Source organism: Accipiter gentilis, chromosome 19, assembly GCF_929443795.1.
Source record: "Accipiter gentilis chromosome 19, bAccGen1.1, whole genome shotgun sequence".
NCBI classification, from domain to species: Eukaryota; Metazoa; Chordata; class Aves; order Accipitriformes; family Accipitridae; genus Astur; species Astur gentilis.
Window position 1 is genome coordinate 4,906,213 of NC_064898.1, and position 21,729 is coordinate 4,927,941.

At 43.8% G+C, this 21,729-nt stretch overlaps 1 protein-coding gene across 3 annotated transcripts in view; it reads right to left on the reverse strand.

Annotated features, from left to right (window-relative positions):
* The window catches only part of MTUS2 (microtubule associated scaffold protein 2), a 305,198-nt gene that overhangs the window by 187,704 nt on the left and 95,765 nt on the right, over positions 1 to 21,729 (reverse strand). For all 3 annotated transcript variants that reach the window (XM_049823283.1, XM_049823284.1, XM_049823285.1), the window contains one exon: positions 4,266 to 6,880. In XM_049823283.1, the coding sequence (XP_049679240.1) occupies positions 4,266 to 6,575 (2,310 nt within the window). In that variant the 5' untranslated portion in view covers positions 6,576 to 6,880. The remainder of the gene's footprint in view (positions 1 to 4,265; positions 6,881 to 21,729) is intronic.

The window sequence follows — 21,729 nt, forward strand, 5'->3', positions numbered from 1 at the left end:
CTGGCAGTGTATATACTAATGCCAAGTTCTTCAGTATAAGGAATAGAAAAAATCGTTAAATATAGAAACCATGTATTTTTTATAAACTGGGTCAGCTTAGCCAAACCTTCAGTCACCTCATTTTTTTCTTTATTGACAGTATGCTAGGAGTAACTCAGAAGGGCAACAAACATCCACACAAAACCAATCAATCAATCACAAGCATAAAACATCTTCTCAAGCTGAGAGAAGTGAGAAGGATTTAGAATTGAATCATTTAGGTTGGAAAAGACCCTTAAAATCATCGAGTCAAACTGTAATTTACCCAAATACTGCTGAAGAAATAGATGCTTTTTTTGAAGAGCCCAGTTTTGGAGGACATAAACTTGCTATTAAGACATATTATTTTTTCTTTTCTATTTAACAGTGAATCCATGAAGTGTAAAATGTAGCTACTCTCAATAGAATTGTATGCAATTATTGATTATAAGGCCATTTTAAAACTCTTCAGAAAGATATGGATTAATATGAGACCTGTGAGCATCCTGTACTGGATTTTTGTATGAGGACATTTAAAGAAAAGATCTATTGCAGCCTGCCAACTAAAAAGCAGCTCAGCTCAGAGTTTTACTGTGCGTGACTGTCTGCTCATTCCCCACTCACCCCATTTAAGAAATTTCTTAGAAAGAGTTGGAAAGTCTGCAGCAAATACTTGGAGTGTACAGGAATTTCCACAGGCTGGGTAATCCCAAGCAGAGCTGGCAGCATGGCCAGCAGGTAAGGATACCCAACGCTTTCCTTCGTGTTACTTTGTTTATAACATCGTCAAACATTAATGCCTCAAGCAAGAATTTTCTTGTCCAGTGCCTGCTTCAGGCAACTATCTGGGAAAAGCGGTGGCGACATCAGTTCAGGCAGATCAGGTAATAAGATTAGGGGGAAAAATTGCTGGTTTGACCATGTATAAAACAACTCCCCCTACCCCTTTTTCCCCTGCAGGCCTTTCATTTCAACTTTAGTTTAGGCTTTAGCCCATGGTTGTATGGGGCAGGCAGGAGAGCTGGGGATCGGCAGACCTCCTTACAGACTCCCACCAGTACCAGGGCTCTTGGTGCAGCCATAAAGCAGTGAATAAAGTGAGCCAACGAGCACTCTCTGACAAGGCACGGACCATATCCATATGGGTAAACTCTCACCCTTCAGACCAGGCTGGTCTCATCCATACTGGTCCTTGGGAACAGCCTCTGGGTGAGCACACGCTGGCCGAGGTGGACACTGAGCTGGGGAGCACGCTCCCAGTCCAGCAGTAAGGACAACCTTGCGCGAGCACTGGAGGCCGTGCCCTTCCACTGTTCAGTTCACTAGCAAGGCTACAGCCTTTGGGTCCCACGATTTGCTCTGTTACTTCCCACAGAGGTAACTGGGCCCACAAACTGGCCACAAATTCCCACTGGTGCTGACTAGAAGAGGCTGAAGTCCGCGTTGAGATGGGGAGCCCACGTTGTGAGGAAGGATGTGGGCAGCAGCGACCTGCCCTGGACAATGACTGGGTTTTTTAAGCAATTCACTTTGAGGGGGTTTCGACCTTTCTTTTGGGGACGAAGATAGGCATGAAAGATTTTACCTCCACACCATGCCATGGTAGGAAAAAAAAAAAAAAAAAAAAATGTAGCTGCCAGTGCCATAGGCAAGGCTGCTCATTTAACCTTAACTCAATCCCATTACGGACCCAGTCTCTGAGCACAGCTAGACTGCCTTCACGCATGAGCTGGGCTTTGCGTCTGAGTTGCCCTACGCTAGCTTTAGGACGGCAGCTCAAGGAGCCCTGCAGGCTCCCCACTGCACCCAGGTAGCCCCGGAGTCTTCCTCACACAGCTCCCCTGGCCTTGCCTTGGAGTCTTCTGTTGAAGAGGGCACCTTCCTATTTTTTCTAACTCATGGCACCCTGATGGGTATTTAATTGTTCCTACCATTTAGCTAGCTGAAGGGTGCTTAGAGATTACAGGTCTGATTGAGAGCAGCTATTAACACTCCCTATCACAGCTATGTAAAGAGCTATAAAATGCTAATCAAAGCTCTCCAAAGCCCAAACTGGATGTGTGAAATAGGGCAATCTGGGATTTTTTCTTTCACAAAACAGTAGCCATCCTCCCCCAGAGTCTCCTTGTCTCCAAAATCTCTGAGTCTTCAACACTGTCCCTTCACCAGGGTGATTTTGATCTATCTCAATCCGTCCCAATTGGTTTCTTTTGGATTACACATCAGTCATCTGTCAGGAACCCGTACTGTGCACAGCTGCTCTTCTAAGCATCTCTCCACTTCCATGGATCAGTCGTTTTCCTTTCTCTTGATCCATACTGGAGCCAAATCAGTCCCTTTTGCATTCCTCTAACTAGCAGAAGAGTAAAGTAATTGCTTTTAGGGTGGCAGCCCAAGACAGCAAATATTACCCTCTGCTATCAGCTCCTGACTCCTGGGCTAATGCAAAGTCGTAACACAAACCGCAGTTTGATTGACTTTTCCTTCCCAGCCTCTCCTCCAGGCAGTCCAGCTTCTCTGAAGAAGTAGCTTGCTTGGGTTCAAATCTTCCCTCGTTGAAATACCCACCCAAAGTCATGTTTCTTGGAGGAGCTGGGGAAGATGCTTTGGATCTTCTCCAGCCCATAAGTGTCCTCCTTCTAACCCTAGTCTAGAGTAAATCGTGCTGCAGATTTGCCACAACCTGAGTCCTTCTCATGTTAAGAACAGTCCTCAGCAGTACACAGGAATCGGTCCTTCACTCCCAGATGTGTTTGCTGATCCTGCCTGATTATCTGAACCCCAACTCTACGGGTCATAGACACCTATGGTCTTCAGAGGGTCATGTCATCCTATAAATAGCCAAACAGCTGCACAGTCGGCAGCTGTGTTATTTTGGCTTTAATTTCTGTTGCCATACATTAAACAGTAATAACCTAGTAATTTTCCCCTCACCTTACAAGGCAATTGTGAAGATATACTAATAACAGCTAACATAGACAACCTTACAATTACTTGAATAATTCCTCCTCTGGATGCAAAATACAAGGGACAGAGCTGGAAACTGAAGTTAGAGGGGAAAGGGCAGCAAGCACTGTCCTTTCTGTGTTTGGGATGAGATGGTGCTCTATGAAAAACTATAATCCATGATCACTTCAGTAGGTTGCCTGTTAACATGCCATAAGGGCCAATCTACACTCACACATGATATCTTAATTTGGGTATTTGCCAGCTTTTGATTGTCAACAGTCACCAAATTTGTTATTTCAATGGTGTTCCTTGGATAAATACTGTATGTAGAATGAGGCAGGCATTAAAATAGCCTCAATAAGACCACAAGACACACAGCAAAAAAAAAAAAAAAAGTATTTTTTTTTTTTTAAGACTGGTTCAAATTAAAAACAATTGTGTTATCTTCAGTATTTATACAAAAAGCTTGGTTGTTGAGCTACCACAGGTCCCAAGCAGCACACACAAGGGCACATCACAGACCCGAATGTAGCTCCCTCTTCAATGTCCTTTCTCCACCTTTCAAGCAAGGTCAACCTTCCTCCACTGTGGTCACCTCCCAGCAAGGATTTCAGGGAACCAAAACTCCTGACCGACTTATCAAGGCAGAAACACAAGCTATCAGAAGCCAGGGATGGCCAGAGGGACTTCCACCACCTTTTGGCTGCTCGGGGAGGCTTTCTGGGGAAAGGAGACTTCTTATTTGAGGTGCAGGTCAATATAACACACAGCATTAAAATGAGTCAAAAGTAAATCTTTTCCTGTATGATATATATAATCTAACAAGAGCTCTGATAGTCCCTGGGTTTCAGTACAGCTAAACAGAAGGGAATTAGTTTAGACCTCTAGTGTTCTGTCTGCAAAAACCTGCCAACTTTCCCATTAAGGAGGAAAAGTGTCTGTGGGCAAATTACATTCATTTCCCAAAGCTGCTCCTTGGGAAAAAAAAAAAGAAATTCCATTTATGAATAAATTCAAACAGCGTGTCTTTTCCTTTCTAAACATCCTTATTTATACTACTAGCAGGTGACCGGTTTGCTGGAGAACATTGGAGGAACACGGTGACAACTCCCAGTCACAGATCAGACATCACGAGAGGGTCAGTGCCAGAAACGGTTAAGTAAGTTTATTTCTAATGATCACACACTGCCTTGATTTAGGATTTATTTCTTATTTGAGAACTAACTTCTGGCAGCGACAAGTAAGTAAATGATCACCACCTGGCATACAAAAAAAGGCTGTCAAAGCTGCCTCCTTACCTCCTGCAGAAACTTCTCGCCCATCGGACCGAAGTGATGGCCAGGGGGCCTGATTCCTGACACCACCAGTCCAGAACTGAAGAGTCTTGGCTTCTGGAGGTCAGGTTTAAATTTGTCGTACAGGATGCTGGCGGGCTTCGCCTCCCCTCCGTTGGATACCTTCTGCTCCGTAGAGATGGGCATGCCACACGCAGGGCTACCAAAGGGCAGCCCTGCCGGTGCAAACGAAGGGTCGAGCTGCTCTATCGAACGAGGGTTTCTCCTAATGTATGTGATGATTTTAGGTCTCACGGGTTTGGGCCTGGGTATGGCAGGTTTCATCTCGACGTTTTCTTCCAGCTTTTCACTGCAGTCACTGTCCACACCCGCCTTATCTGCAAGGGAGCCCTTGGAGTGGACCAGGATCGGTTTGGGGATGGCACTGCTGCAAGCAGTCTTGATAGGCACTTTAGGGGATATGTTTAATAACTGCGTACTGTCAATGGGAGGTAGGACTGAGGAAGGTGACAGTTTGTCAACATGAAGTGCATAAAGGTCCTTCAAATTACTGTTTGATAGTGTGGGCTGACTATTAACATCCAGCGTTGCCACCGGGCGCACAGGCGTTGGGACGCATAAAAAGGCATCAGCCTTTGCCGAAACATTACAGCTTTCTGGCGCTTCACAGCTCTCTGGTGCTTCCTCTGGAAGATGTTTCTGTGCATTAGCTCTCTTTTTACTTGGAACGGAAAAGTCCAAGGTTTCCGCATCACTGTCGTGGTTGTCGGGTTGTTGGTTTGACACTGTCTCTGCACTGCGCACTCCATGCTCATCTGAGAGATCAGAAGCAGGCACAGCAGCATCCTCAGTGCTTCCTTTGACTAGCGTCAGTTTATTCTCATTAGCTTTCAAAGGTTTGCTGTCAGGTAGATTAGTATTATGTGTAAGACATATCTGTTCACCAACTGTTTCAGCACAACCTGCGTCAACTTCATGTAAATTTTCATTTTTTCTAGGTGTCACTTTGCCACTGGATTTACTACTGCAGGTGAGCGGGAATATTGTTTCCACTTCTTCGTCAGTAAAATACTCCTCACCACCCTGGCTAGTTGGCCTGTTGCCACTGTCATTCCTTCCTCTCCCTTCCCCACCGATGGTGACGTTATCACTTAGCAATTTGTCATCAGGATAGGTTACCACCTGGCTTGACAATGGATCCCCTACTTTATTACAGGCGTGTTGAAAATGGGATATTTGACATTTTGATGCATCAGACCCAGAGCCTTTCTGTTCCTGCATTGCTGTGTTTTCATCTTTTGAACATCCCAGGAACTCCACCAGCATAATTCTCTCAATCTTCTGTTGACACACAGGTTTAGACTGTAGAGATGGTGCAGTCTTAAGCTCCAGTTTTTTACTTTTATTACCCTGACCTAATTGTGCTTCTGATTTACTAGCAATCTCATTGGGCTTAACAGCTGAATGTTGAGAATGAGAAGTATGCAGTGTGCTTTCAACGTTAACATTTGGTACATTTTCTGGTTTACTTATTTTCTTGTTCCCTGAGGTAGATGGTTTGGAATAAAATACAGTATTTTCCTCTGAGGTATTGTCAAGTGGATGAAACACCATCCCAAGAAAATGATCCGTGGATGTTTTTTGTGATTTCTCTGTATTTCCTATCAAATGGTGTGACCTGTCGATGGAGTCCAAAGATGCAGAAAGCAGACGTTTACACGACACACGGCCAACGCAGTCTTTTGCGAATGTTTCAGATTGAGGAGAGAATTTACTTGGTCTTCCCAAAGAAAGCCTTTTTATTCTCTCCATCTCCACAGTCCTGGGCATTTTACCCTTCGAAACGTTCTGGGTGAAATCAACATCACCTTTAGAAGTAACCTCCAGGTTGGCATCATTTGTGCTACTTTTTAAATTGGACAGACTTTGTCCTCGGCTAATCCTGTTATGCCTTGATATATCCTTAGCTTCGCTGGTCCTACAGTCTTTCCCCATTTCCCTGCTTGTGGTGGGGGGCAGCTTACTTTCTTGTACACTGGTGTGACAGGGCTGAGAGTCTTTGAAGGTCAGAAGTTTATTCTGTTCTGTATTCAGATGAGTAACTTTCTCTGATCCTCCAGAGTGTATATTCCCAATCTCATCTGTCAAATCGTGTTTCTTAATATCCCCTTCAGTGGTTCTAACTTTTGTCACAATTTGGTTGGCATTGGTATCCCCCACACTCACTATGCTTTCATTATTATTTTTTATTTCGCTGCGGTTGTCCTGAAGCTGGGCGTAACATGACTTGTTTGGGATTAACGGAGCACTCATTTTGAAGTTTCAGGTGACTGCTTTTTTGGCAGCCGTAATTAATAAGAAATCTTTTTTTTCCCCCCTATCAGGTTAACTATTATGCATGCTTCGGTTATACATTTAAATTATAAACTGATCAGTAGAAAATTCCTCGTCAGAAAGCTTGGAGTCTCTTGTCAGAGTCACATTTTTGTGCTGCTCAGTTGTCTTCCATGCAGCCTCTGGGCCTGGGAAATCTTTATGGAATGCAGTAGAGAGGTTCAACGAAAGCAAAATAGATCTGTCAAGTTCCCTCTGAATGAGAGCCAGTTAATCCAGCCAACCTATGAGAAAAAAAACCCAGAACAACAGACGTTACATTGATGTCAGGAATCATGCCAACAAAACCAAGGTTAAAATCAACAGCACTTCCAGGTACATCCCCAGGATAGAGCATTTTCAAACACCTTAGATGCTGTTTCAATCACAGTTTTGCTCCCAGCATAGATTCTTAGTGTAGCACAGATCTCTGATTTGAGAAGTTACACAGTTAAAACTGTCCTGGTTAGAAGAGTGGTTGCTACTGTTTTTAAGCCACATAGATTTATAACTGGAAATAGGCATAAATAGCTAGGTGAGAATGGGATCCCACATTGAGGGTCTAAGCACTTTGATATTGCGATAACAAAATCTTTATTACACCAAGTGGCTACTGATGCATTTAAAGCACCACAGTATAGAAAAGCCCTAAGTAATACAATTCCAGCTCCATTAGGGGACGTTTATGGGTTTCTCTCCTTGCCTTGTACAAATCACTGCTGTACTTGTGCTGACACCCTCTCCCCTTCAACATTTCTTAGACAGATCTATAGGTACCAAGAAAGCAAAAGCTATGACTGGAGGCCTGCAAAGAAAAACTGTGTTTTTCTAAGACAGTTGCATATGTGTATGTTCAAATATAGAGGATGATACACCAGTCCCAATACAGTGCAGCTCCTTCTGGCTCCCTCCCACCTGTAGATTTGGGAGCCCAGATTTTGTCCTCTATCACCTCCAACAAGATGAAGGGGAAATTTCTGTCTATGCCATACCCAAGTTCACTCTCCGAGATATTTCTTGTACCCTGTGTGTTCAAACCCTTCAACATAAAGAAATACAGACACTGGAAATTGGAACACGCTTGCTGTGGCTTAAGCCCAGCCAGCAACAAAGCACCACGAAGCTGCTCGCTCACTCCTCCCCCCGGCCACAGTGGGATGAGGAGGAGAAAATACAAAGAAAAGCTCGTGGGTCGAGACAAGGACTGGGAGGGATCGCTCCCCACTTACGGTCACAGGCAAAAGACAGGTTCGGCTTGGGGAAGAAACAAAATCAATTTAATTTACTACAAATCAAAGCAAAACGAGGATAATGGGAAGTAACACCAAATCTTGAATCACCATCCCCCCACCCCTCCCTTCTTCCTGGGCACAACTCCACTCCCAATTTTCTCCACCTTCTCCCCGCAGGGGTGCAGGGGGACGGGGAATGGGCTTTGGAGTCAGTTCATCACACGTTGTCTCTGCCGCTCCTTCCTCCTCAGGGGGAGGAGGACTCCTCACTCATCCCCTGCTCCACGGTGGGGTCCCTCCCACGGGAGACAGTCCTTCACCAACTTCCCTGGCGTGGGTCCTTTCCACAGGCTGATCTTCAGTCACAGCCTGCTCCAGCGTGGGCTTTCCCATGGAATCACCGCCATCTTGGGGGTATCCCCCTGCTCCAGCGTCGGGTCCTCCCTGGGCTGCAGGTGGAGATCTGCTCCCCGGCTCCCCTCCACGGGCTGGGGGGGACAGCCTGCCGCCTCACCGTGGGCTGCAGGGGCATCCCCTCCTCCGGCACACCTCCTCCCCTCCTTCCTCACTGACCTCAGCATCTGCAGAGGTGTTCCCCTCACATTCCAATCCCCCCACTCACTACCAGTTCCCCTTCTTAAATCTGGTCTCCCAGAGGTGCTACCACCGTCGCTGATGGGCTCAGCCTTGGCCAGAGGTGGGTCCAGCTTGGAGCAAGGAAGCTTCTAGCAGCTTCTTGCAGAAGCCGACCCTGCAGCCCCTTCCCCGCTACGAAAACCCCGCCACACAAACCCCAAACAATGCTCCGCAGTTCCCAGAAGGTAGAATTCAAGGCACCTGCGATGCTCCCAGCTCTGCTGGGTTTCTAATCAGGGGCTCCCAGGGGCACGAACTGGAAGTGCTGATGAAGTCCGCTGCTCTGGCTACAACGCCTGGGTGCAAGCCTGGGCACCCGTTTCTAACACCCGCTATGAGCAGGTCGTCCCAGCCTTTGCATTCAGTTCAGCTCTGCTCACAACGTCTGGCTCTGAGCTCAGTCCAGTTTCTTTAGACGGCGCACACACGTGTTGGTTGAGTCTGGATTCAGGCTCCTGGCATAGTTCCAGCTCTTCAGCAAACAATAACTAATTAAATTAACTCATGAAACAGAACACAGTATTAAGAATTTCACTTCAACACCACAGAATTGTATTATTATAGATCTCGTTCACAAAGCACTGTGAAGCAAGACTTTTAAACTACTTCTGTGTTCTGTCCCTATTCTCAGAGAGAAAAGAATTGAATACTTATTAAATTAAAAATATGCATTATGGAGTTTTTTCGTTCATTTCTCATTGTTCCTTTTTTTTCCCCAAAAAATGACAATACCAGAATTTACATATTCAACCTGAAAGCTGAACTCTAAATGCTCTTCACTGGGCAAACCACGTCTGTTATCTGTTTGATTAGCTAAGAAGGGGCACTGATAGGCTCCAGAAGGAGCTGAGTTCAGTCAGCACATGTTTCTCCCTCAGCTGGCAAATGGCAAAACTCTGTGGCATCAAAAGTGAGGGCCACGAAAAAGATCAGAGGGCTGGAATACCTCTGCTATGGAGAGAGGCTGGGAGAGTTGGGGTTGTTCAGTGTGGAGAAGGCGGCTCTGGGGAGACCCTGTTGCGGCCTTTCAATACTTAAAGGGGGCTTATAAGAAAGATGGACAAAGAGTTTTTACCAGGGCCTGTAGTGATAGGACAAGGGGTAATGGTTTTAAACTAAAAGCAGGTAGGTTTAGACTAGATATAAGGAAGAAGTTCTTTACTATGAGGGTGGTGAGGCACTGAAACAGGTTGCCCAGAGCAGTTGTGGCTGCCCCATCCCTGGCAGTGTTCAAGGCCAGGCTGGATGGGGCTTGGAGCAACCTGGTCCGGTGGAAGGTGTCCCTGCCCATGGCAGGGGGGTTGAACTAGATGATCTTTGAAGGTCCCTTCCAACCCAAACCCATTCTATGATTCTTTGAATTGAATAGAGAGTGCAATGAGGAATTGAAAAAAAGATGGAGGAAACTCATCCTCATCTTTCTTGCAGTACCTTGTACTCTCTTACCAAAAGTGTCACGTGATGGCCCAAAACTTTAACAGATTGTGGTGAGATGACCATGGCCGGCTGCCAGATGCCCACCCAGCCACTCTCTCCTTCTCCCTTCTCAACAGGACGGCGGGGAGAAAACAAGATAAAAAAGCTCATGGGTCAAGATAAAGACAGGAAGATCACTTCCCAAGTACCATCACAGGCAAAATAGACTTCACTTAGGGAAAATTAATTTAATTTATTGCCAATTAAAATGGAATTGGATGGTGAGGAACAAAGACAAAAAAGCTAAAATACCTTCCTTCACTCACCCCCTTTTTTTTCCTAGTCTCAACTTCACTCCTTCATTCACGACTCCTCCATCCCACCAGTTGCTCCTTCCCTGCTTTGTGCTCCCAGAGACACTGAACCTCTGGGTGCTTCGGCAGTATATATAAACAAATTGGTAAATGATGATGATGATCACGTACATTAAACCCTAAGTACCATATCAGGCTAATGTATTTCAAATGTACAAGTAGAGCAATACATTAATTTGCCACTTATTTTCTTCTCTAAATCTCTTACATGGGTTTAGAACAAAGTTAATTAAGGCATTTAAGATTATGAACATGGTGCCAAGAGGTCGTTTGTTCCTCTTGTTGACACTGCCCCCAATATGATTAGTAGCAATGCAGATGAAGATAGTTTTGAAAAAACATCGTGTAAGTACCTGATTCATTGAAAGCATCTTCACACACGGTATGCGAGACAGGCCATGGTGGTACGCTTCAGAGACCAGACCAAATAATTTGGTTTAAAGTTGCTGGTACAAATTGATCAACATGAGGGTCAGGAAAGATCTGTCCCTTCTCAGATACAGGGCACTGCACAACCTCAGTCCGCTGCCAGTTGAGATTAACCACTTAAAGCAGCCAGTGCTAGCCAGAGACACAGACTTCAAATGTATGTGTAATTACATTGCTTTTAAGAGAAAGGACAATAAAATACTGTCTAGGCAGAGATTAATCTCAGGCAGTGTTAGCATTGCTCCTGTGCTTCCTCCAGAGTCAGTGAGAAGGGACGGGCACTTTGGAAAACTGGTTCATCTCATGCTCACACTTTTCAGGATGGACCTTATGCACCCAACCTTCCAAGTTCGTCTCTTCTGGTGACATCTAGTCTCAGATTAAGGATGTCACAGACTTGAAGAACCCATTACATCTTTACAATTAGCATCCATACAATTACCCCCATATATTTTCTTCTTCTGCAGAATATTGCCTGTTTAACTTTGTAATCTGTTTTACAGCTGCCATTACAATGAATACACAGAATAATGATTCTATGTTTGAAAATAACACAAGACTCCATTCTGCTCCAGAACGTACTGACAGCACAGGAATCCTGCTAAATTAATATAAAAATATAATCAAGCATCTATATCAATTCATACCTTATTAGTCCCCTTTTCCCTGTTAAAGAATACAAGCTTTTGGGTTCGGTTCAGTCAGTGTGACAAAGACTTACATACTGTGATAGGCACATTTGGGAGTAAGATGTATGGGTTTGTGTTACATTTGGGACCTCAGAAGATTTGATCCTTCTTCTGTAAATAGCTTCTATTTAAGAGGCTTTGGCTTGTATTTTCTGCAGGATAGTTTATTCTACGTGGCACAGACCAGGCTCAACTTCACTATGCTCTTTGGAGTCAGTGAGATGAAAAGACTCAGCTGTGCCTGGGTTCTGCTGGCTCTTCCTTGATTTTTTATTACTCACCTCTCCTGACTGGTGTTGGCTGACATACACACATCTAAAGTCACTCCCTGCTGTGCAGGAACGCTCTGAGGTGACAGAGATGTGAACCTCCTAACTCTTCAGATGCCTTCTTTAGCTCAGGAGCAGGGGGTAAGAGGAAACTCGATCCCAGCAATGACAACAGCTCATCACTTAGCAGCATCTCACTGGGGACCCTGGACAAGAAACGTGACTGCAAGTCTCAAAGACCGAACTTGATATAAGTAAACCTTGATATGGGTAAACATTTCTTGATACTGTATAGTGTAAAAATGTCCCCTCTGAATGGCTGAGAGTGGAAAATGAAGTCACAGCTCTCCATGTCACAGCATCTTGGCAGGATGCAGTAACTATATTTGTGAAAAAACCTTAACAAAGTGATGTGAACATGCTAGACAGTAAAATAAAATTATATCCACCAGACTACGGTTAGCTATGAATCCCACAGGGAGAAGAAAATTTCAAGGAGCCAGAAACATAATTAAATACTTCTGTTTAACTTCAGGAGTATCGGTTTCCTTCTGAGATGTCTATCTCTTAAGAGCCTCTATTCTAAACCTGAGGTCATTTAATGATAATTTGGGGAAGAAGTCTACAAGAGTTTCTTCCCATTGCTGTTCCTCCCCTACACTCTGTTCCATCCTAAGCTGCATTTGGCCAGCAGGTCCCACCCTACCCTCTGGAGACACCAGTGGGAAGGTGAAGCTGAGCTGGATGATTTGTGCCCCATGACACACAGCATGGACTGAATCAGCAGAGCTCAAGTTTGTAAAATGTAGCTGGCTGGAAGAAGAAAGCAGCAGCCTGCTTCTAAATAGTAAGAGCAGCTTTTTTTTGGTTAAACAAGCAGCACAGAAATATTGTTATCCTCAGTAGGCACCAAGTAAAAGAAAAATGGTAAAGCATTACCATGTTATTGGCGGTCTGTTTTGTTTTCAATTTGCCACAAAAACAGAAGAGTAATAATTATGAGATATGCAAAGGAATTGTCAAAACTCATGGAAAGATGAAACTGGAAATAAAGAAATTAAACATGAAAAGTGTTAAGAAATTTGGCTCCTGTATAAACATTTCCTAACATAGGCTGTCACAGCTGCTTACCCATCCCGGTACTGAAAGTCTAAATCCACAATATTTACAGCAAGATACGCTAAAAACATCTGGTTGTACTGGTAACACTGTGCATGGCTTAGGCGGATTGCTCTTTCAGTGCAAAGTGTGTGAGAAGCACCTGAATACTTTATTAACCATCTGCCACTGAACTGATGTTTCTTGCTATTACCATAAAAGAAAAGCGATGGGTTTGTAAACAGCTGGGGCAGAGCCAGCAGCCTGCAAATGGTCAGCCATGGACCGGCATCCCCTCATCGGCCACCCGCTCCTGCAAGGGAAATGCTCTCGACCCGGTGGGGTAGTGGGTTGTGCCGCCGGGGGATGAGGATCACCCAGGCTTTTGGCTGCATGTAGGGACCTCTACACCAGCCCACTTCGTCACGCCTCAGAGAGGAGCCGTGAGGTGTGTGTGGGGGGGTGTTTATCCTCCCAGAAGGTAGCAACTTGGTTGAAAGCATGAAGCGCGAAGCCTCCAGTTGTTTCCCTCAGATGCCGTCCTGGTCATGAGCTCCCAGTTCAGAAACGCCTGCAGCATCCAGGACAAGGGCTGAGCGCAAGCTCCAGCTCTGCTCCGAACAGAATGAGCATCTCTGACTGCGTTACGGCACCCACGGATAAACTGCAGAAACAGGCCCCGGGAAAGAAATCTTGGCTCGCAGGAAAGAAGCTCCATTTTCTGACCAACGCAGCGATGGAGGAAGACGGATGAAAGCACATGAGGAATATATTTGTATGAAGTAGGAAACAGATGCCGTTTTTACAGTTACCGCAGAAAACTGGCATGAAGAGCAGCCTCCCGATAGGCACAGTTGTCCCGAGAAATGCCGCCGGGGAGAACCGGCGAACCAGCCACAGCCTCGCTGAGGCCTTGTCTGGGAGACGAGATACCACCGCGTTCATGCCAGGGCTGCACGCTGCCAAGAACTGAGCCCACGGATGAAACAAATACAGCGCTGGAAGGGAAGGAGGCGGGAATATCTTCTCGAGAAGCCCAAATCGTTACGAAGAACTACTTCTAACGGTGATGGAAGTTGAAAGCTGGTACTAGGACATTAAAAAAAAGTGCCAATAAACCTCTTGGAGTGGGTAATTAAAAGTGGTGGAGAAGCGCTCACCCAAGCATGTGATAATTTTGTTAATGTGATTTGGAAGGCTGAGAACTAAGATTTGGATACGCTCCCCAACAGCTTCTATTCCTAACAAAGCAGACCCAGCTGTTTGAGGAAATTACAGCATAATCTCATTATTGGCAGATCCTGTGGAAATGTTGCTGTATATCATGCAGGGGACAGTACTTCAGATAGACAACTTTCTGCCTGACAAGCAAATAAGACATGGGCAGAGAAGAGAAATGGTGGAGCAAATGTTAGATTTTTACACGCTGGAAAATGATAGGAAGGCAGTTCTTATGGACTTGTAAAATTGAAATGATCTGAAAATATTAGAGGCTTTTGTAGAGTGTGATTCTGTAGCATTTCCAGAATGTCAGTGTTTTAGTGGGTTTAATGCCTTTACAGTCAATAAATTTTAATCTTTTCATTATTTACACGATTACCTATTTTATATCTACATAAATAGTTATAAACACCGGATATAGAAGAGCTAATGGCTACATATGCCAAAGCAAAGTTTTTTAGTTATTTTTTATTCACCAATAAACCAGCTTTTATTTTATCCAAATTATTAATGGATTTATGCTGGTTTATCAAAATGATTATGAACAAACCAGATTTAAATATTTGTCACATTTAGCTTCAAAATTTTCTAAATCAAACTTTTCTCATTTTACAGTTCCAAGTAATATTTCAAGATAAAATTTACTACATGTTGACATTTTTAAAAAATTTTTAAACAGTGAGGCAGGTGACACAGTAAGGTTACTTTCTCTACCCAAATTATTATTTTATTTTCCTAAATAACGGCATGAGAAAAAGCCCAGAGGGGGGACTCTTGTTCTTGCTTTCACTAGGCCTGTGAGGAGAAGTTTCTTTTTCACTTTTTTCCTTGTGTCAGTATTTCCCCTTTACTTCCAGTTGCCATGTCACCTGAAGGATATGGCACACACCAAACGTGCCAAGTATGGCCACACGCCCGCATGGCCGCTTGCCAAACTCCTGAGCTCCTGAAAACCGAGCCTGTGATGAACGAGGTGGCAACATAGGTGGAAGAGGACTGCTGCGAAGGATTCAGCCCAGGTCCTGTCCACCACCAGAATCAACCAGAAAATGCCCATATCAGAGTACAGCCCATACTCTAGGTTCTGCGTGCTTGCTCTCTTCGCTCTCTTTCCCAGGGATTTTGGGGTCAAGCCTGCAATAATGTAATTTTCTTATACAACACTCCTGGGAGATCTCTAGGAAGCAGCACAACTCCCTGTTTGCTGGAAATCATGGCCGCGTGCATCACTCCCGAAAGCACAGCCAAAGGTAGAAGTGCTAAAGCAAGGTTGTGCCCTGATTTTCCCAAGGAGGGTGGATGTTGCAGCATCTCTCTCCATGACCTGAAGAAATAGGGCTGCAAAATCAGGTGCCAGCATGAGACTCCAGCCCTGGAATCGCTGTAGCTCCTGGCAGTATCATGATGTATAACTGGCTTCCAAGTGCAGCTTTCCTTTCTGAATAAAATGAAAAAAATGGAAAAGATGCTCCAATGTTAGAAGCATTTATATATCCTTAATCGCCTATGTATGGCAACTGGAGGACATCAACGCAGCAGGGGAAGCAAAGGGATTGGGCTGTTTTTCCTTTGGTTGAATATCCCTTTTCAGCACTGAAGTGTTTTATCTCAACAGGCCCTACTGTGGATGGGAAACAGCCACGACCATGTGCAAATGCTGTTGGCTAAAGAAAACTGTAGCCGCTTGGTCTCCTGTGGAACAGACCCACAGCTTTTCCTGCCATGGCAGTGGCAGTAGCAATGTCAATGCAAAGAGCAGAAATCTTTGTAAAGCTCCTTAAGTTACCTCCAGTTACAGTGTGAGGATCAGTATGACTTCAATGCAAACAGATCAAAAACCTTCCCAGATAATGTATATCAATTATTTCCTTTCCATAAGAAACTTGTAAATGTGTGGGTTTGGGGGTTTTTTTGGTCAAAACTGCATTTTGTGATACAAATTTGAAGAGTCACCCTAATAATTTATTACCTGTGAGGGCTGAATTCCCAAAGCATATTATGTGGAAAGGATCCTGCTGACTGCTATTTCAAAGGAGTACGGGATTTGGGATTAAAGATTCTTGTTATCAAAACTGACAAATTATTTTAATTATTAACTTCAATCAAGTCTCCACAAGGCATAAGTCTTAACAGTTGTTTTCAAGACTTCTTTTTTAACATTTCTATTTGCTTTCAAATGTTCACTGTTGGATAAGACAACATACTCTGATAGAAGCAATCCTATTAATCGGATCCCCCCTCAAAAGGCAGAAGTCTCTGATCGTCTTAGCAATGGCAATCAGGAAGTTGATTTGATAACAACAGCAACTTATCTTGAACAAATGGCTGGTTTTATTTTAATTCCAGATAAGTACACCTGGTTAAAGGTACAGGAACAGCACATACTTTCTGAGCCACAGTGTTATTCAATTCAGGACTTCAAAGAAAAACAGCAGAACCTCAGGGAAAGCTACTGTGAAGACAGACAATATTAGATGAGGGCATCCTGGCTGTTTAAGTAGTAAGAGCTGGTATATCGAGCCAGGCGAGCCCTCAGCCCAGAGCTCCAGTCCATGTAGATCTATAATGCCACAGCCATGAGTAAAACACAGGCAGTACGAGAAAACCTTGAATCAAAAGCCCAAAGGAGAGAAATTTATCACCAATCACCCCAAGGCACCATAGAGCAAATAAACACGGCAAGAAAGCAAGCAGTAAAGAAGTTTTCTTGGAAGCAGGTATTGTCAAGGCAAAACCGATTCCTCCCAAACAAGTGGAAACAGAAGAAAAATGACACATCAGCCCAAGTCCAAGCTGCCATAGCTCAGCCCACCTCTTACGTGTGGAGACGTTAGCCCAGGGCTGACCGCCAACACAAGGCACGGGGACAGCCCTCTGCTTTCTTCCCACCGCTTGACATTCACACTTGTGCATTAGTGGCACAGTGCCACTAATGTAAACAGGAGCTAGCAGTGAAGGTGAGAGATGCAGCATTAGCTCCTGTTCTCCTCTGTCAGAAGGGAGAGAGCAGCAAAGGGATCCCATCCATCCTTTCTCAGCACCTTCACCCTGCAGAGCCCAGCCAGCAACTTACTATGTGCCTCTCTATCCAAAAACACGAACTGCAGTTTATCATAAAGCCTGCAACAGCTGGACGGTAGATGCGCTGGGCCCCAAAACGCTGCTTAATTTATTTCTGTACAGCACAAAATCTTGACATGGAAAGGGGATTGTGAAATGTTTCCAAAATGATCGCTGGGGTTTTTGCTAAGACTGCTAAATCTTTCCTGCCTTCCAAAAAACATCTGGGAGACAGAAAAAAATATATTTAGTTGTAACACTCAAACGTGAAAAAAGTTCATAAATTTGCTTCCTATTGAGCAAAACCCAGAAACTCAGAAGCTTTGTCTACTCCAGCAAATTTACCCGCTGCTGATAAAGCAGTTACAACTGGTGCTGAACTCAGTTTAACTTCAAGTGTAGCCAAGGGTAAACTGTCTTTCCACATTATTTTCTGAATTCTACTGAATTCAACAGCAGGTAAATGTGTCGGTTCTTAACTGAATACCTAAATATGAATTTAGGACCCTAATTTTAGTTTGCTACGTTTGCACATTTCAGTTTGAACCACCACCAGTCCTGTAAAGCTGTCAAACTTTCAAAAACATTACTGCAGTCAAACTTTCAGAAACATTACTGCAGATATAAAGAGGCAACCCATCAGCAAAAACCAAAGCACATGTAAAGCATTATCACAAATTCTGCCCATTTGCTTTAACTCCAGTAAAAACCATCTTCCGTAATTTGATCTACATTTCCAAAATATTTTTCCTTGTGCCCTGGGACCTAAGGCAGGCGGGGGAAACCACTTTCAATTTGTTTTAAAAAACAGTGGCAAGACAAAAACTGTGGTAAAATCCAGACTGGGCTCTGGACTGGAGGATCCTGGTTACATCAGTTACAACGACCTACTGAAGGGCATAGAGCTCAGTGTGTTTTTATTCACAGTTCCACTTTCCTACTAGGCTCTGTAAAGTACATGAAGTAGGTTTCCAGGTGTAATTCCAGCTGTTAGGAAGGCAGAACGAACATATATAATTATTCCACTCAAGCCACTCTGACTGACCGAGGAACTAGAAGTTCAGATGCCACGCTGCGCACCGTGCATCACACGTCCGTGGTGGCTGAGGGCTCACCAAGGGCGAACTGGCAAGGAAGCTCTCATTTAAGAGCACGGAAGGCAGAATGCAAAATCTTATTATTCCGAAAGGTCAAGCACAACTAATGCATTACCTGCCTACTGCTACTGATCCTGAAAGTGTACTACAAGTACTTCACAGTGACCACTGCTCTGTAAATAATTACATTTGTTCTGCTTAAAAAAATTTGTATATATTGCTCAAAAACATTTGCAGCAACTTGTCTGTCAAAAGATTGCATCCCCATTTTCACAAATCAACTGAAATTTGATTCAGCTTTAGCAGTCTATCACCACACAACCCTTACATATATCAATAAAATAAAAAATACTTCCATTGTGAACTTTGGGGATTTTTTTTCTTTATCGTATTTTTCAACAGCAAATTTATATCCAATAAAAGGACAGGATTTAAGAGCTTTATGTTCATATTTATTTTCATATCATTGATTAGCACCCACAGTTGTGCAGCAGGCATCTCCTGTACGTATCAGATACAGATCAACTCAATGACAGCTAGCAAGCATTCACCCCCTCAGCCCAAGGAGAGAGGGATGTTTCTTTCAAGTTGCATGTCTCGACTTAAAGCAGTCCCACTCTCTACTTACCCCAACCATACAACTGTATTCCCTCCTTCTGAAGCTGGGAAGAGGTTCAGGCTGCGCAGCACGTGCTGAAGACCAGTTGGGCTTTCGGGCAAAACACAGAAATTAGCTCCAAAGAATGGGGTACTGCAAAGGAACCACTTGCAAATTCCCTTCCTTCTTTCTCCAGTTTGACTGTGTCTGCAAACTGAAGGGAAAAGGATGCAGTTTCCCAAAGGACTGCTCAAGACTTTCCAGCTTTGCTGGTGGAGCTGGTTGGAGGACAAGTGCTGGTGGAGGACAAGCTGAACATGAGTCAGCAGTGTGTCCTTGCAGCAACGAAGGCTAACCAGGTACTGGGCTGTGTGAGCAAGAGAGTAGCCGGCAGGTCGAGGAAGCGATCCTTCCCCCTGCTTGGCATGCATGGAGCTGGAGCACTGTGTTCAGGTGTGGGGCCTCCCTGTGCTGGTACTGGAGAGGATCCAGAGAAGGGTCACCAAGATGGTTACAGATCTGGAGCACATGATGTACGAAGAGAGGCTGAGGGGTTTGGGTTGGTTCAGCCTGGAAGAAAGGAGCATGGCAGGGGCCTAAAAGTTGTTCTCAACTACCTAAGAAGGGGAATAATAGAGAAGATGGAGCCAGACTCATCTCATTGGTGCCCAGCCAAAAGAAAAGAAGCAAAAAGAACAAGTTGCAAAAAGGAACATTTTAACTGAACATAAGGGGGAAAAAAAGTCATAATGACAGGGATGAAGCACAGGTCCAGGTCACCCAGAGGGGTTATACTATCTCCATCCTTCGAAATTTTCAAAATTTGACTCAAAAAGGCCCTGAGCAACCTGACCTAATGGGGAAGTTGGTCCAGCTGTGAGCAGGGCTTGGACTAGGTGTCCTCCAGAAGGCCTTTCTCACCAAATTATTCTATGATTCTAATAGCAACAGCTTCACAGGACGAGGAACCAAGGACAATTTCATGACACGCTGCTGGAAATGCCACTGAACAAGACACAGCGCAGGCTTGAGAGCCTGAAATGACTATTTGTATCTCCAACACAGTGCATTTTGCCCAAAATAGTACCCAGAAACTATAGCAGTCATCATTTGCTCAGCACTCCAGGAATGGAGTAAGGACCACCCATAATGTAAAGCTACTCTGCAGTTAAGGAGTAGTGGTAACGCTGGAGCCACCAAGGCTGTGGCAGAGACGTGGTACCTAACATTTACCAGTGTGTTACACTAGCTCAGGCAAAACTGGCAGGCACATGCCATCAGCAAAGAGAAGGATACAATCCTCCTTTGTGCCACAATATTTATTTTTAACTCTACTGAGTTTTAGACTGCCTCTATCTGTTCTGGCCAGGGAATGTAATAGTGTGGCCATGGTTAGATGACATAAAGAAAGGACACAAAAGGAATGGAAACTCTATAGAAATCTACTTTGTGCTGGTAAATTAGTGCCACGCTGTTAGTGAGCACATTTGCCAAAACTCAGAAGATCACTCAAAACACATCTCATATATCTATATACTAAGTATTTATTGTAAAAGAACTTCACAATGACTAGCAGTCCCAGGATTCTGCTAACACCTGTGGGAAAAAAACTGAAGGTAAAAATGGCTCCTTACTCTAAACATCAGCCCTGCTGAACCTGGTATGTGAACACTACACCGAAATCTTTCTTCATCAAAAAGTGTCAGAGAAGCAGGACAAGAAATTCCCTCCATTTCACATCTGTGACATCTTTGTCAGTGTGTTATTCGTAAGAGAAAATTACAGTGCCCGTTTTCTTCAATATGTTAAATTAATCATTCTCCCAGTGACATACAGACAAGAATAGACTCAATTGCTCACATTCACCTTTGCAGAGCAAGTAAAAGTTTTAAACAAAATTATGTAAAAAATTCTTTTATGCTACCTGATTCAACAGCATAATTCACTAAACTCTAGATTCTAATTCTATTAGAATCACAAATTCCGTGTTGTAAGGGAAATTATACATCTGACTGAATGGGAAGTCTTTTTCTGGGAGGAAAATAAGCAGAAAATCAAAAAGAACTGAAGAAATAAAGTAGATCATTTCAATCTGTAAGAAGGAGAAAAATTAATACTACAACCATCTCTACCACTTGCAAAATGTGTTTCTTAATATGAATAAATATGTAATGATACCAAGGTTAGCAGAACAATGCCTAATACTGCAAGAATGCATAGTCAAGATGGCCAAGGTTTGGTCTAACTTGCAGCAGGACAGCCATCCCATCTGCCCTTTTCCCCTTCACTTATTTTGATACCATTAAAACTACAGGACTGATCTTCAATACAAAGAACTTCCCAATGATGCCAACATAAAATCTACTTGCAGGGGGTCTGTGGGACTGCAATGTTTATTCTCCCAAAATAAAGTAGTCTCGATGATCCAAAGTTGCAATCCTTTTATTTATTTTTTTAATTGCTTCAGCAACTAGAAGAAAAAGAAGATCTACAAATAAAAAGTCTACTGTCAGTTGGCTTACTTCAGCCTCATGATCCACAGTAGTCAAGCAGTCAGTGATATTCACTCATTGTGTCCTTAACGGGAGAGATACTGTAGATGTTTGGAAACAGTCATAAAAGTAGATGGCACTGGAAAACAGTGGACATCAATTTACCTGCATGCTCTCAGAGAACTACAGAAGGAATGGATATGGACTATCTGATATGTTGCAATAACTGTATTTTTAAATACATTTTCAGTACTTTTAATATGCACAAAGGTTGTTTTGAGTTTTGGGCAGATCATAATACAACTCTTGGAAGTAGAAATGTTACACTAACAGGAAAACTAAAGATTACTTTTGCTTGAAACTGGAGAGATCTGCACCTCACATACGGCTCTGAGCATGCCAATGTTTGAAAGCTCAGTAAGAAATTGGAGGACATCAAGAAAAAAGCAAGATAAATGCTTAATAGGATAGCAGTGTCCCATA